Genomic DNA, 17,806 nt, shown 5'->3' with positions numbered 1-17,806 from the left:
TCCAAATCCCTTGCATAGGCATGCTTCCTTTAACCTTTCTGGAATTGGATTGATCTCCATCCTCTCCCTGTATTGTGCTATGTGTTCCTCAGGATCCGTCGAACCATCATACAGCTTCATAGTTGGAACATGGAACCTTTTGGGTATCTCAGCATCACAAATTGGTGGTGCAAAACGAGATATCTTATGGCTTCCATCTGCAATCTCCGGGATAGGTTTGACCACTCCTGGAACACTTGATATCATATCCTTCAGTTTTTGCAACTCTCTGGCCATAGCATGGTTGATACCTGCATCCTGCATGAATCCATGGTTAGTGGTAAGAGAATTATTAAAAGTGTTACCTCCCATGGGGTTCAAGTTAGGAACACTGGATGTGAATCCATATTGCTGGGACTCTGGGATGATGGAGGGACCAGTGGAAGCAATGGTCTGCATTGGAATGAAGTCTCCCTGATGGACATCGGAACTTCCTGTTTGCAAACTCCTCAAGGATCCTGGCATCTGGAAGGACCCCTGAAACTGGGATGATCCTGGAACAAAGGAGGATCCTTGAACCTGGGATGATCCTGGAACAAAGGAGGATCCTTGAACCTGGGATGATCCTGGAACAAAGGAGGATCCTTGAACCTGGGATGATCCTGGAACAAAGGAGGATCCTTGAACCTGGGATGATCCTGGAACAAAGGAGGATCCTTGAACCTGCTGCGCCCCTGAGTAGGCTCCTGAACTCATGAAGGATCCCATATGGTGAGCATAGGATCCTGCTGGCTGGAAATATGAACCTGATGCCTGAGTCATTGTTGTCGATCCGTAGTGCACTCCTTTTAGTCCACCCACATACTGAACATCTGGAATCACCGAAGGCTGAGAAGTGATCACCGGAGTATCAAAATTCAAAGATCTGGGCACCAGTGGGGAATGATCCTCTGCCACTTTCTTTTGTTTCTTAAGATCTCTGATTTCTTTGAGGATCCTGTCATTGGTTTTATCCTGTTGCTGTATATGTTCCTTCATCTGCAAAATCAAAGTAAACATGTCACTAGTAGTGGGAGTGTAAGGAGCAGAAAAAGTTAGAGGTTTAGAGAATATGGGAGTTGGTTTCTTCTCAGCATTTTTCTGAGATCCAGCAGGTGGTGGAGGCAAAGGTGGAATGCCCTGAGACGAATTGACCGCAGACATTGCCGTAGAGGTATTCTTCACTGATGAAGCCATGTATTCGTATGCAATGAACTGGAATGATCACCAACAGAAAATTTTCTTATAAATGAAGCACCAATTGCCCCACGGTGGGCGCCAAACTGTTTTGGTTAAAAATCACGCTAGGATAATGCAACCAAACTCCAAGTTACGGGGAATGATGCTTGAAATGAAGAATTATGATAAGGATTACTATGAAATAAATTGCACGAACAACACAAGGATTTATACGAGGAAAAAGCCCTTGATCAATGAATGATCTCCGGCATAAAAAACCTCGGGTGATGGAAACTACCGATCACCAAGCTCAAATAAATCAATCAAAGTTTACAACTTCGGATAGTGACGAGCTAAGTACAAGGATCACTATGCTAAAACGTGTAAAAGTGTGAGAAATGCTAAGTGTTTGCTGAGGGCTTTGTGACTGCAATTGTATGAGAGTGTGTGTAAGCAAAAAATGGCTAAGTGTTCTAATTTTAGCTCGTCACCCCTTTAAATATGAAAGCTAAACTAAGCTAACTAACTGCCCGACTTTCATGCCATTCTCCCACGTTCTCCACAACGTCCATTTTCATTCAAATGAGTGCGAAATACTTGGGGAATATTCCATAGTAACGTTGCCAAGACCAAGTCAAGTTCAATACTCCTGCAAAATAATACGAAATACAAACAGCCAATCGTTAGTATGAGGATCCTTAAGGTGATCCATGATCCTGATCCTGAAGCTCTTATGAGGATCACTATCTGTCACAGAAGTAAGGATCACTTGTCAGGATAATAAGTAAGGATCACTAATTGTTAGAAAATCCTCCCCTAACACTATCCCCTTTTAAAAATAGAAAATAACTAGCCTAACTAACTGTCCGCATTTCGTGCCTTCTCCCCACGTTCTCCATAACGTTCACAATGGCCAAGCACGTGCAGAATTGAAGGGAATATGCTCCAGGAATATCGCCATGACCAAGTCCAAGCCGGTACTCCTGCAAAACAATACCAAATTCAAAGTGAACAATCGTTAGTATAAGGATCCTTAGGATGATCCATGATCCTGATCCTGAAGCACTTCTGAGGATCACTATCTGTCACAGAAGTAAGGATCACCAAACAGGATAACACTTGAGGATCACAGGTCATTAGGAAATCTTCCCCTAACAGTTAGTGGTATAAGAATTATTGAAAGTGTTACCTCCCATTGGGTTTAAATTAGGAAGAGCGGATGTGAATCCATATTGTTGAGACTCCGGAATGATCGAAGGACCAGTAGAAGCAGTGGTCTGCATTGGAATAAAATCTCCCTGATGGATATCTGAACTCCCTGATTGCAAACTCCTTAAGGATCCCGGAATCTGGAAGGATCCATGGAACTGAGAGGATCCTTGAACCTGCGAGGATCCTGGGACATAGGAGGATCCTTGAACCTGGGAGGAACCTGAGAGGATCCTTGAACATAGGAGGATCCTTGAACCTGGGAGGATCCTTGAACCTGAGAGGATCCTTGAAACAGCCAGAACCCTTGAATCTGCTGCGCTCCTGAGTATCCTCCTGAGCTAGCAAAGGATCCTATATGCTGAGGATGGGATTCTGCTGGTTGGAAGTGTGACCCTGAAGCCTGAGTCATTGCTGATGATCCGTAATGCACTCCTCTTGGTCCTCCCACATATCGAACGTCTGGAACCACTGAAGTCTGTGAAGTTATAACCGGAGTATCGAAATTCAAAGATCTGGGCATCAATTGGGAATGATCCTCTGCCGATCTCTTCTGTTTCTTGATGTCTCCAATTTCTCTAAGAATCCTTTCATTGGTCTTATCCTGCTGCTGTATATGCTCCTTCATCTGCAAAATCAGAGTAAACAAGTCACTAGTAGTAGGAGTATAAGAAGCAGAAGAAGTTGGAGGTTTTGAGAAAATGGGAGTTGGTTTCTTCTCAGCATTTTTCTGAGGTCCAGAAGGTGGTGGAGGCAAAGGTGGAATGCCCTGAGATGAATTGACTGCAGACATCGCAGTAGAAGTGTTCTTTGATGATGAAGCCATCTGCTTGAGTGCAATGAACCAAAATGATCACGAGAATGAGAATCTCTTAGGAATGAAGCACCAATTGCCCCACGGTGGGCGCCAAACTGTTTTGGTCAAAAATCAGACAAGGATAATGCAACCAAACTCTCTGTTACGGGGTATGATGCTTGAATTGGTAAACAACAATAAGCATCACTCAGAAATGAATTACACAAGTGACACAAAGATTTATACGAGGAAAAAGCCCTTGATCAATGAATGATCTCCGGCATAAAAAACCTCGGGTGATGGAAACTACCAATCACCAACTCAAACTAAACAATAATTCTTTTACAACGTCGGATGATAGCGAGCTAGGTACAAGGATCACTATAGTGTATCGTGTAAAAGTGTATGAAAAATGCTAAGTATTTTGCCGAGAGCTGGTGAGAGCAGTTGTACGAGTGTGTGTGTAGCCAAAAATAGCCAAGTGTTCTAAAAATAGCTCGCTATCCCCTTTAAAAATAGAAAATATCTAGCCTAACTAACTGTCCGCATTTCGTGCCTTCTCCCCACGTTCTCCATAACGTTCACAATGGTCAAGCACGTGCAGAATTGAAGGGAATATGCTCCAGGAATATCGCCATGACCAAGTCCAAGCCGGTACTCCTGCAAAACAATACCGAATTCAAAGTAGACAATCATTAGTATGAGGATCCTTAGGATGATCCATGATCCTGATCCTGAAGCACTTCTGAGGATCACTAATTGTCACAGAAGTAAGGATCACCAAACAGGATAATACTTGAGGATCACGGGTCATTAAGAAATCCTCCCCTAACAGTAAATATCCTTGATTAAGTGTCCTAACGAAGCTCGGAAATCAAGGAATCAAGTGACACCTAGTATGGAATCACTATGTTAAAAAATCGGTACCTAAATCGGAAGATTGGGTAGAATGAGGTTTCGTAAACCAAATGAGTATTGGAACTCATGTGATACGGTTTAACAAAGCCTACATTCTAAATCGGAACCTATCCTAAGTACTTACGACCCGTTACGACCCATTAAGGTAGCTTACGCTACTTTAACGCGTCGTTCGCGCAAATGCGCATTCGAAACGCCTAACTAGTCCTATGACAAGTATTATATGCCTAAACATGTTTAAATATGTTGCATAATCAGTTTAAGTGACAAAAGTTAAGTTAGATATGCTTAAAATCCAATTATGCATGAAAAAGGCATTTTGGTCATTTACCTAAGGCATATAAACTACCTATCATACAACTAATTAAACTAAGTGACCATAAGGTATAACCTTGGAAGGTTATTCCCTATACAACTATGGTCACAAAAATATGCTTGGTCGGATCCTAACGATCGACCAAACGGGTCGGGTTCGAAAGTCTAAGCGATTGTTAAGACCGCTTGACTTACAACCCTATACAAGCACTAGACTAAAAGTGACAAGTTAAACATGTTAAAACATGTTTAACTAAGTTAGAAAACAAGTTTGATATCAAAACAAAGTGTTTTGATACCCGAAAATAGCTTCATTGCAAAATACGCATAAACAAGTATTTTGACCAAAACTTTGACTCGTCACTTCGACTAATCGACGTGCTAATCAGTAGGTATAGTCACAAGGGACTACAACCATCGTGATTACGCTCACGTTGCAAAGTTCAAACAAACTTTGTGTTGACCAATTCATGGTCAAAGCAGATAGTCAAACACTGTTTGACTTTGATGCTTAAAAAGCATATAAAGCATGAAAGAAGCTTACAAAAGGTCCAAGCAATGAAGATTTGAACTCAAAATACTTAGGTATGAAGCTTCACAAGTGAGAGCTTCAACTTAGAGCAAAATTGAGATCAAAGTGTGAGGAAAGAAGTGAAGAACCCACTTCTATTTATAGTAAGCTTGGATTAACAAGATCATGACAAGTGTTTTTGCAAGAATCAAGGTTTAATCCTAACCATACACTTGTGGAACATGGTTTAGTATACAATGGGAGCTCCAAAACTAGTTCATAGTATTGAAAAAGTTGCAAAAAAGACCCTCAAGTTCAAACAGCTTGCTAAAAACTGATTTTTCTGTCAAAATAGGGTCGTGGTGTCGCGCCACGGCACCACCCCTTTAGGGGTCGTGCGACGCCACCCCTCCCCAGATACAGAAACTTTTGAAAATTGGCAGAAATGGTCCCTGCAGCTCGTTTAAGCCATTTTTTGACGCGTTTAAACCCCGTTAACCCATTTTCAAGGTTCAATAATGAAGTTAAAGTATAGGGAACATGAAATATGCTTGAAAATATCTCGGATGTCGGTTTGTTTGGTCGTACGGTTGCGTTATTCGGTTAATTACGACGAAACCTCGAACGGACGCGAAAACGATCCAAATTACACGATGAATGGTATTTTTGCATTCCAATCACTAAAATAAAATATTTTAATGACTACAAAAATTTTTGGATGTCCGGATATGTTCAGAACGTAAGATATGCACGTAAATGCAAACTTATGCACTTTTTGACGCTTTTAGTCCCTGTTGATCAAATAAGTTTATTTTCGCATACCGAACCCCTCAAAGCCTATTTCTAAGCTATGTAAAGGATATTTAGGGTATGTTTAACTTGTGATCAAGTTACGGAATGTTCGTTACTATACGAATCGGCATAGTTTCGCAGTTTGTCACAAATAGCCCCTACGATCGAATAAACTTGTTTTCGACACACCAAACCCTCCAAAACTTATTTCTAAGTTATGTAAAGGTTATTTAAGGTATGTTAAGCCTATGTTACTGTTCCGGAGTGTTTGTCACGTAAACTGATTACGTTTACGCATCAGTTCGCGTATAACTTTCAAGAAAGCGATTTAGAGCTCGAAATTGAATGAGAATTGATACGTGCAAAGGTCACGTGTATTTGTACAAATCCCAAGAATGAAACACAAGATTTCATTGGATTTGCATTTGTATGATGGTCGTAGAGACACAGGAGTCACAGTTTTGTATACAAAATTTGTTACTACCTTGCGAGGAGTAACATGACCACAAGTCGGGTTGACAATATCGTGGGTAGTAATTAAGTAGATGGAAACAAATGTAATCGCGCGACCGCCCTCAATACTGTACAATGGTTTTTACTAAACTTGATTAAACTGGGATTCACTCACCAGTATTTCCCACTGACAAAATGTTTTTAAACGTGTTTCAGGTAACAAAATGTGAAAGCCAAATAGAAGCCAGCTGGATAGAACTGAAGGCTTGGAAAAGTGGCTATAAAGTTACCTAAAATAAAGAGATGTTTTATTTAAATAAAATAGGGTTTATCCCTATGAAAATGTGTGTACTTGAAAACTTGGGATTATTCCCACGTGTTTAATGTTATGAAAGTGTGTATTTTACTCTGATAAAATATTTCCTAACTACGGTCCTGATGTAATTTCCGCTGCCAAAATGACAAACCCAGATACCACCAAAACTTGCCGTGGCCGCCCGTTCCCGGGTAGTATAGGGGACGGGGGTTGCGACACCTTATGTGTGTGGAAGCCTTCAATTTCATTAACTATTGGTTTCTGATCGTGTTTGTTAAAGTTCATGTTACGAAAACTAACTCGGTGTTTTGGCATATATGAATCTTTTAGGAGATAGGCGATGATCTGTGAGTGGAGATACACTTTCAGGAGAGGCAGTGTTTCCGAAAGAAAAAAACCGACCTGGTGGTGGGTTCTCGCTGGAAAAATTGTGGAGATTGGTGGTGATGGAAGAAGAAAAGCATTGTGTTTTATTATAGCATTGTGTTTTAGTTTGTCTCGCATTGAACTTTCTAATGTGTTTGCGAGGTTATTTTTGGTGTGTTTTACACATTTACTTAAAATCATTGTGTTTTACCCATTGTGTTTTATAACGTCTTACGCGTTTTGTTTTTACAATTCTTGTCTGTCGCATGCCGCCGCGACATGTGGCGTATTTTACACTTCGTGTGTTACTGCACGGTTCGACCTGTCGTGCGTCGCCGCAACGCACAGCAGGTAGGATACTAGTATTAGTCATAAATAAAGTTAAAAATGACTTATACGTATATATTTAAGATAAGCAAAGAAGAGATTTTTAAAGTTAAATTATTTTATTATTTAGTATATAAAGTTACATTTAATGGACTCATGTAATTTCAACCTATAAATTAGCAACCAATTATTGCTTTCTGTTGTTGTAATTTATGCATTGTGAGTTTTTCAAAAAAGTTTTTGCATTTTCATTTTTAACCTAAAGGTTTTTATCTTTTACATTTTAACCTCTTTGGCTTTTTTACCTTTAACCTAAAACTTTTCATCTTTTGTAATTTAACCCCAACATTTTTTTATTTTCAACTTCCTAACCCGATACTTTTCATCTTTCGCAAGGTTTTCGTTTTAAATTTTGTGAGTCAACACGCCGCAACGTGCATGTGGGGTTCAACGTTTTTTGTCTGTGCTTTCTCGTTTGACAGGCCAGTCGCAACGCGTCAAATGTTCTTTGTTTAACAAGTTTGTCGCAACGCACGGTTCCTAAATCGACTTAGTTATTCTTTTCTATGTTTTATGTTTATGTCTAATTTCTTTGCATTAACACGCACCAACAGGCGTGCGTGATTCAACGATTTTACGACTATTTTTCATTCAGTGTTATTTTTTCATTTTCATTTAGTTTATTTGTACGAGCTCTTCTGATGTTGGTGGTCGCTTGCAGTGGTGTGGCATTAGTGCTACTTAGCACGATTTTACGAACGTATTTAACCTATTATGTTCTTTACTAATAATTTATGTCGAGTTTACCATTATACCTCTTTTACTTAAGAAAAAACTAATTTTTTACGTGCATATTTTTACGTACGTGTCTGTATACATTCGATTTCCTCTACGTTTCGACGTAAACTTTTTCTGGAAACAAGTCATGTTAAATATAATACGTTTTCGTTTAAAAAACCATTTTTTATGTGCATATTTTTATGTGTGTTTCGGTGTAAATTCGAGTTGGTGTATGTTTCGATGTAACCTTTTTTTGGAAACGAGTTAGGTCAAATATAATATGTTTCGTGATTATTTTATGAATGTTTTCTAAATTTTATTTTGATCCGAGTAGAGTAAAATTATAGTTTCTTTTTTTCCCTTTTCTAAAAGCTCTAATTAATATCTTTTGATTATACGTGTCAGTTTTTTCCTTTATACCCGTTACGTTTTCTATATATGACTCAGGTCACATATTATTATGACTGTACGGTATAAATTTGATTTACTTTATGTTTTGATTCAATCACAATGCTTATATAGGTTACAACGAGTTCAATCAAATACGTCGAAACATGTGTTTTCATCTATACTATATTATAATGCATGAGGCTAGGACATTTTAAGATACCCAAAAAATAAGAACTTTTCCCCCACTTTATTTATAGAAAGACCCTAAAATGAAGGTAGTTTGGTCTTTTAAACAATATTTATTTTGTAGCCCCTAAACTTATTACGCTTAAACCCTTAAGGTTTTAACAAAATTATAGATAATTAGTTACAATTCAACATTCCACAACAAACTTATAATTTCTTTTTACTTATTCTTGACATATCTTTTAAACTATATTGTTTAAAAAAATCCAAAGATAGCATGATGACCTATACATTTTTGTCGACGTTTCGGTAGTTGTCTTATTCAATACCGACGCACGGATTAAAAGGTACAAGTACATAATGCTTTAATGTACAAGTGATTTAAGAAGAAAATAACAACTAATAATCTTTTTCGTACAATAATGTGTAGATAGAAATAACCACCCGTTTGTCAATTTTCTTACTTTATACTCTATCAGTCCCCAAAGATGCAATGTTAGACTCAGCGCATGGTTCAATTAAAAATGTTGGACACTGATCGAATGTCCAAATATGTGCTTAATTGAGTACATAATACACAAAACATGTGGAACACAATCAAATTTACAAATTCGAAGTAATGATTCCTGTAGAGCAAAAGTTACAGTATGCTGAAAACACATCTAGCAGGTATCTTTTACAATGTGTAAATAGAAATAGCCGCTCGTTATAAAAATATAAAATAGAACAAAAAGGAAAAAGACTTAGTAAATGATAACCACTGTGATCTTTGCAACTTTGTGAAGTAAAACAAAGTGTCAACGTACATCTTTTTCAGCCACACGTTATAAAAACATAAATTAGATACAAAAAGGAAAAAGAGGATGTTAACAAGTTGAGCCAAGGCTATCTCAAGCTCAACTCCAACTTCAAACCGAGCTAGCTGGGTTCGGAGTTCAAATCGAGCTGGAAGAGCTAGCTGGGTTCGGAGTTCAAATCGAGCTGGAATCTTAAACTCACGCTCAGCTTAAACTAAAACCAAGCTGGCTCGCTTGATTCAGTTTAGCTCGTGTTTACAAAAAAACATTATCATAATTAAATTTTGCATTCTTGAAATAAAATCGACCATGACAGCTTCTTGCTAAACGCATGTCTTACCTTGCACCACCACATAATGTTAGTGCAAAGTGCCAACAAAAACCAACCCAGTAGGTTTTTTAAACAACCAACAAGCGTCGAACCAGTTAAGTTTCTAAGAAAGTAGCCACAAATAATTAAGATATAAACATGTCACCACAACAACTGACATCAACAACGGTGTTACAACGTAAAGTCCGAGCGAGGGATATTGCTTCCAAGCATGTTCCGGCATCAACTTAGCCAGTAGTTCCGCAGACACGCCTTTCAACATTGTGTGTAAAGTTTTCATTAAGATCACGTTTTAGTAATAAAAACTGACAAAAATGTTGGAAAAAGATTTAACATTGACTTGAAATTAAAAAGGGGAAGCAGTGGGCGGCCGTTTGGAAAACAGGTGTTTGGATCACGAAGCTCGTCAAAGAAGGGATGAATGCAGGTCTCAGACTGTTAAAAAAACTTGAGCATAAGTCATGTTTGATCTTAAAAAATAAACAAATTACTCTATTTTCAGTTATGAAGTTAGTAAAGGTAGGATGTCTTTACAGTCGTGCACCTAAGGTTAGGAGAATATTGTAAGAGTCTTGAAACAAGATCGACAGCTTTCGGAGGCATCCGCTTGTGAAAGATCTATTTAGAAGATATATATAATTTCAGTAAATACTCTAATTTCAGTAAATACTCCAAGAATCAGTGTATCCTACAAATAGCGAAACCATTTATACCCGTTACACTATAGCGCGCTACATAACAACGTGCACGTATTTCATAAAAATGGGTTGCATCTATGCAAACAAAAACAAAAAGAATTCAAAGTACCGTAACATAAATGAAAATATTATGTGTCACGATTTATTTTATTAATATATCTTATAATGTAAAGTATTTGACATTTGAGCTTTTAGTTTTCAACATTTATATTTAAGAATAATTAAAATTCTTGAATTACTTGATACTTAAAATTCTAGACATGTGTAACACTTATGACATATATCCATCACAATAATAATGTTATCATAAATATTATACGAATAAGAAAACTACAAAAAATGAGTGCCGCAATACAAAGTGTCGCCCCCGCCGCATCACACGAACACCTTACTAGTATGATTAACGCATCAAATAACGTTTGGACTAATATATTTGATGTTTATAATTACATTTTCATTTCATTTCAAATTTCAAATTTCATCAAAATGCAAAAGTAAAGAAACCCTAAAACCCTATTTGAGAAAGTTTTTGGCCCGCCCATCTCTCTCCCCCAAACCTCCACTCCTATATAACCTCCCACCATCTTCAACTGATCGATACCGGTGTATTCTATACACCTTCACTCACTCCAAACCCTACTTTCTAGGGTTTCTTCCTACCAGCCATGTCGCTGAGGCCTAGCGAGCGGACCGAGGTTCGCCGGAACCGCTACAAGGTCGCCGTCGACGCCGATGAGGGGCGCCGGAGGAGAGAAGACAATATGGTTGAGATCCGTAAGAATCGCCGAGAAGAAAGTTTGCAGAAGAAACGACGTGAAGGACTTGTTGGTAATCAGTTTCCACTGCCTGTTCAATCGTCTTCTGTTGCTGAAAAGAAGGTAGATGAATGTTGCGATGTGGTTTTGGTTTGTGCGATTAGGTTTTTCTGTTTTGTGGTTGAACTTTTAGGGGTTTGTGTTTCTGTAGGTTTGATTGTTGTTAGTTTTGATGAAGTTTGAAGTGTGAAATGCAGATGTTTTGTGAATTGACTTTGATTGCGTATTTGCATGCTCTGTTTACTGTATGCGATCAGGTTTTCATGTGTTCTGTTTGAATTTTTAGGGTTTTGTGTGATTGTGTTTGTATAGTTTTAATTTTAGCATGATCACTGCTATTTTGGTTAAGTTTGAAGGCTGAAGTGCAGATATAATTTTAATTGATAATGACTTCATGCTCTGTTTATTGTATGCGATCAGGTTTTCGTTTGTTGTGTTTTAATTGTTAGGGTTTTTTGTTTGTATAGGTTTAATTGTGGCTTGATCGTTGGTAATTTTGATGAAGTTGGACATGTGAAATGCAGATGTATTGTTAGTTCACTATGATTGCATGCTCTGTTTATTGTATGTGATTAGGTTTTCATGTGATGTGTTATGATTGTTATACTAGGGTTTTTTTGTGATATAAGTAAATTTGTAAGTCGTTCATTGCTAGTTATGCAGTGATCTTGTCAATTAACTATACTGCATGTTCTGGTTTCAGTCTTAATTATATATTCTTAGCACCATAGTCATTTTACAATGCCCCCATGTTCTAAATCTTAATGAACGGAAATCTCATTTTTAATTTTGTTATTGGAGGGTGTAGTTTTGGTTAATTGTTTGGTATATTTTATAAATGAACTTTTGTTACGATGCGATTAAGTTTTCATGTTCTGTGGGAGTTTTTGGTGTACATAGATTTAATTGTAGCCTGATTATTGCTAGTTTTGATGAACTTTGAAGTTTGAAATGTAGACATATTGTCGGTTAAAAAATCTGTATGTTCTGGTATTACTTCTAGCTGTATATGATTTCTTAGTACCATTGTTGATTCAACAATGCCCTTACGTTTGATATCTCGTTTTGTATTTTGTTGTTGAAAGTGGGGTTTTAAATCTAGCCATGTATTTGGTGAATTGATGATAATTAATAAGTATAAATGAACTATTGTTTCTTGATGTACAAATCAAGACATATGAGGTCCATCATGAGTGATCATTAGTTTGTTGTGAGGCTTCTCATGGATTATGGAAAGTGTCACATTACGTGTGAAATTACGAATGGCGCTGAGCTATATTTTGTGGCTATGGAAAAATTGTTCTAGCTCAAACTTTGATTGATTCTATGTTGAAAAGAGGCATGAATTATTGATTTTTGGTTTGCCAGACGTATTTATGGCTGTGTTATTTGTTAGGCAAAATGTGGCTTAGTGGTGTATTAGGATTGTGAATGGATATGCAATGAGATATCTATTGTTAGAACATATGTTGCACTCGTAATTGTTAATTTATTGAAGTACACATGAATTTTTTATAGTAAATTTGTGTTTATTTGCAATGCTGCTGATTGCAGCTAGAAAATCTACCTGCAATGGTTGCGGGGATTTATTCAGATGATATCAATATGCAGCTAGAGGCCACTACCCAGTTTCGTAAACTGTTATCAATAGGTATGTCACAATTTTTAGGTTTTTGAACTTATTTATATTTTATTCAACTATACTGATCTTCTTATTAACTGTTGTTATTATACATGTCTAATTTGAGATTTCTTCTCTAACTAGAACGCAGCCCTCCCATTGAAGAAGTTATTCATGCTGGTGTTGTTCTTCACTTTGTTCAGTTTCTTATGAGGGAGGAGTTCCCCCAACTGCAGGTGAGATGAAACATTATGTAATCCCTCGTTTTCTTGCTTCCTTTGATATGTAGAAGATATAAATTCATGTATGTTTTTTAATACTACAATTTATTTTCTATATGTTCTAGTTTGAGGCAGCTTGGGCTTTGACTAATATCGCTTCAGGGACATCTGAACACACAAAAGTGGTGATTGATCATGGTGCTGTTCCTATATTTGTGAAACTTCTCGCATCTCCTAGTGATGATGTTCGAGAGCAGGTGTGTTTTGATTTTTTTTTTATGTTTTGATATTCCGCATGTTATTGGAGTAAAAAAAGTCTGTTACGCATATACATGTCTTCTGTTTTTATTAGTAACACCGTCAAATATTTGACCCACCTCATTTTCGAACACAATTTACATCAAAACGTAAACCAACTGAAAATGCACATGAAACTAAACACGGAAACACATTATATTTGATTTGGCCCATTACCGAAAGAAAAGATAAAGAAAGCATGGATGGCATTGTTGTAAATTTGATAAAGAAAAATAATAAAAAAATAGAGGTTGTGTCTTAGGAACTATTCCTAAGACACCCTCTATTCTTATATATATAATTGGAAAACAGTTTAGTGTCACTATTGTTTCTCTGTGTGTAGGCTGTATGGGCTTTAGGTAACGTTGCCGGTGATTCCCCTAAATGCCGTGACCTTGTTCTCGGTCAAGGTGCTTTGCTTCCTTTACTGGCCCTACTAAATGAGAACGCTAAACTCTCTATGCTGCGAAATGCCACATGGACACTTTCAAATTTCTGTAGAGGCAAGCCACAACCTGCATTTGAACAGGTTTGTCTATAAGGACTATCTTTTATTTTTTTTATTGGCTAATTTTAATTGGCAATAATACTTTATATTTGTTTTGACAGACAAGACCTGCGCTTCCAGCTCTGCAACAGCTTATTCATTCAACCGATGAAGAAGTTTTGACTGATGCTTGTTGGGCGCTTTCGTATCTTTCAGATGGTACAAATGATAAAATCCAAGCTGTTATAGAAGCAAATGTATGTCCTAGATTGGTCGAGTTACTAAAGTAAGTACTCTTAACCATTTATATTGAATGCTGAGATCTTTAAGCTCATTTTGTGTCTAATGACTCTTTGGATCGTTTGTTGATTTCAGTCATCCATCACCTTCAGTACTCATTCCTGCTCTTCGTACAGTTGGCAACATTGTTACCGGTGATGATATGCAAACTCAGGTAGGTGTCTGATATCATTTTTATAAAGTGATATTGTGTTTGCTTTGGTTAACTATATATGATTTTATGTTTGAGTGTGTTTCAGTATATCATTGATCATCAAGCTCTGCCGTGTCTTTTGAATCTGTTGATCAATAATCACAAAAAGAGTATTAAGAAAGAAGCGTGTTGGACTATATCAAACATCACTGCTGGCAACAAGGAGCAGATTCAGGTAAAGATGTTTTGAGCTGGATTTATTTCATTTCCTCAACTTGACTAGATTAAATTAAAGTAATAACCTTGGCTGTTGAATTCTATTTGGTGATGATTCTGCAGACGGTGATTGAAGCAAATCTCGTTGCGCCTCTTGTTCAGTTACTTCAGCATGCAGAATTTGACATTAAAAAGGAAGCTGCATGGGCCATCTCAAATGCTACTTCTGGTGGAAGCCATGACCAAATTAAGTAAGACCAATCTTTTTGTCTTTGTTTTTATCTTAAGTGTCTAAACTTAGCTCGACTTGTTTTGAGCTTTATATATATTAAGCTCGAGCTCGGCTTGTTAATATTTAGCCTAGCTCAAGCCTGGCATGGGCTTAACTTGTTTACTAGTCATTATATTTTTATTTATATATGTAATTATTTTTACATATACATTACTAATTACTGTTTACTAATACAAAGAAAGAGGGTGTCTTAGGAATAGTACCTAAGACACAACCTCTGTTTTTTATTGTTTTTCTTTGCTAAATTTACAACAATGCCATCAACCCATGGTTTTATTTTTTTTCTTTTTTATTCAACCCCTCAACTTTTAGTATTGCCACTTACACCCCTCAGCTTTCTAAAACGTTGTAAAATGTCATTTTTACTTTCTGAGTTTTATGTGCTTATTTATATGTATGTGGGTCAAATATAATACGTTTTCGTACTTAATTTTAGGGGTGAGCAAAAGGAAAAACCCGACCCGACCATTACCCGACCCGACCCGATAACCGATCAAACATAAAATACAGAACCGATTCACTACCCTAAATATAGGGTCGGTTCCGATCCATAGGTCCAAGTCGGGTTTCACCAAGAAAAGAACCGAGAACCGACCCGACCCGACCCTATTTTATATGAAAAATTGGAACCGATCTAAATACCTAGGTACTTGGGTTCGGGTCGGGTTGGCATATTTTCGGTTCGGTTCTCGGTTATTTTCGGTCCGGACCTAAACTTGCTCACCCCTACTTAATTTTATGTATGTTGTTGGTTGGTCTACGTTTTGTTCGGAAATGAGTCGGGTCAAATATAATACATTTTCACTAGGCGGTATAAATTCTGGTTGCTTTATGTTTCGACTCATCGCATTGCGTGGTATCATTCTTTAATGTAAAAAACATTATTTTTTACGTGCTTATCTTTAAGTACGTTTTGTTATAAATCCAAGTTGGTTTACGTTTCGACGTAAAATGTCTTGGTAATGAGTCAGGTCAAATATAATACGTTTTGTGCTTATTTTCATGTTCGTTTTCAGTTGGTCTACATTTTGACGTATATTTTGTTCAAAAACGAGTCGGGTTAAATATCCGACAATTTACTTTGACGCTGCCGCAACGCACGGCGGGTCAGAATACTAGTTATCTTATATTTAACAAAATTTCTATTATTTGGTTATTTTTCCCATAATTCTATGTGATAGTATATATGGTTTAATCATATATCTATTATATAATACAAAAACTATTATGTTTATATAAATAATAGGTTCAATACAAAAACTATTATGTTTATATCAATAAGGGAAATTGGCTTCTAATAATCCCATCTGGACTTTATTGGCCATTAATAATCCCATCTCAGAATATTCCTCCCACCAGTCCCACCTTTCACCTATTTTTCCTACAATGGTCCCCTGTTAAAAAAACTTAACGGAGTTAAGCTTTTTTTCAAATTACAAACAGATTTTTTAGGGCTTTTGATTAGAATGACGATACGAGTTCATTGATGTAAAACTTGTCTCGAAACGCTGCTCCAAACGATGAAAACGGCGCTTCAATTCGGGTGTTTAAATTTCCAATTAACCAAAATCAAGTCACTTGGAGCACCGTTTCGAGACAAGTTTTACATCAATGGACTCGTATCGTCGTTCTGATCAAAAGCCCTAAAAAATCTCTTTGTAATTTAGAAAAAAGCTTAACTCCGTTAAGTTTTTTTAACGAGGGACCATTGTAGGAAAAATATGTAAAAGGTGGGACTGGTAGGGGGAATATTCTGAGGTGGGATTATTAATGGCCAATAAGGTCTAGGTGGGATTATTACAGGCCAATTCCCCTATCAATAATAGGTTCGTTTATGCATGTGGCTCTAGTCAAGCTTGGCATGTGAAGCTCGGGATTTTTAAGCTCTGCTTGTTTAAGTTCAGCTTGTTTCGAGTTTTAAGCAAGCTGATTTTGAGTAGTTCACGAGTGGCTTGGTTTGTTTACACCTTGGTTTTTTCAATAAAAGTATTGATGGATGTAAATGTTGGTAAAATAATTGCAGGTATCTTGTTATTCAGGGATGTATCAAACCTTTATGTGACCTACTTGTGTGCCCAGACCCTAGAATTGTGACAGTTTGTCTAGAGGGGCTTGAGAACATTCTGAAAGTGGGTGAAGCTGAGAAGAATTTGGGAAGGACCGAGGACACGAATCTTTATGCACAAATGATTGATGATGCTGAAGGTTTGGAGAAAATTGAGAACCTACAAAGTCATGATAACAATGAGATCTATGAGAAAGCAGTGAAGCTTCTGGAAACGTATTGGTTGGAGGAAGAGGACGACGTAATGCCACCTGGCGAAGTTGCTCAGCCTGGTTTTAATTTTGGTGGCGGTGATGTTGTTGTTCCAAATGGTGGCTTTAACTTCAATTGATTCAAGGTTAGGCATTTACATTTTGTGTTGTTTTCTTGTATTCTACTTGGAACTAATACCTACTAAGACCTAACCAAATACCGCAGTTTACAGAGTCGGGGGTCAGGTGGGTCCTGTAATGGGTCAAATGGGTTGTAAACTTGAGTTTTCTAAAAAATCATGTAAATTATGTTTATAAAATGTATTTATTATTTTAAAATCAATAGCTGTTGGAAGGAATTGTTTTTAGGAGGTTTAATACAATCACTTTTTTTTGTGACTAATGACCTATTTTTTCAAATGTGTTTTTATCGAAAACCCTTCTTTTAATTAATGTTGATAATGCTATGGTTGAAATTTATTAATACAAGGTTTTACATTTTCAGGTCAGTCTTGTTGAAGTAGGGGGAGATTTATGTAGTGTTGCAGGCAGGCATCTATCCGTTTTCATGAGGTTCATTATTGTAGTGTGGTTGAAGTTTATGGAGTGATTGAGGTTTTTTACAATGAATATCACTTGATGAATTATGTAAAAGTAAATGGTATTTCTCTTTTGGGACAACTTGAATTGGGATTTATAGAGTTTACCTTCCTTTGCATTTATGTTTTTCAGTCATTCTTTTTATCATGTGCTTGGAAATTTCAAATAATACAAATTACATATTTT

At 37.0% G+C, this 17,806-nt stretch overlaps 1 protein-coding gene across 1 annotated transcript; it reads left to right on the top strand.

The window, feature by feature from the left end:
• The first annotated feature begins 10,833 nt into the window (after window positions 1–10,833).
• On the top strand, window positions 10,834–17,740 carry LOC110885461 (importin subunit alpha-2). The gene is made up of 11 exons (XM_022133160.2): window positions 10,834–11,260; window positions 12,752–12,848; window positions 12,963–13,054; window positions 13,165–13,296; window positions 13,680–13,865; window positions 13,946–14,109; window positions 14,199–14,277; window positions 14,363–14,491; window positions 14,596–14,723; window positions 16,788–17,166; window positions 17,526–17,740. Exons 1-10 carry the CDS (start codon window positions 11,048–11,050, stop codon window positions 17,158–17,160), a joined length of 1,593 nt encoding a protein of 530 aa, XP_021988852.1. The 5' UTR covers window positions 10,834–11,047; the 3' UTR covers window positions 17,161–17,166; window positions 17,526–17,740.
• Window positions 17,741–17,806: the final 66 nt, after the last annotated feature.

This window comes from Helianthus annuus, chromosome 10 (genome assembly GCF_002127325.2).
Source record: "Helianthus annuus cultivar XRQ/B chromosome 10, HanXRQr2.0-SUNRISE, whole genome shotgun sequence".
Classification (NCBI taxonomy): Eukaryota; Viridiplantae; Streptophyta; class Magnoliopsida; order Asterales; family Asteraceae; genus Helianthus; species Helianthus annuus.
Note: the sequence above shows the minus strand (reverse complement) of the source record. Positions and strands in the feature narration are given on the sequence as shown.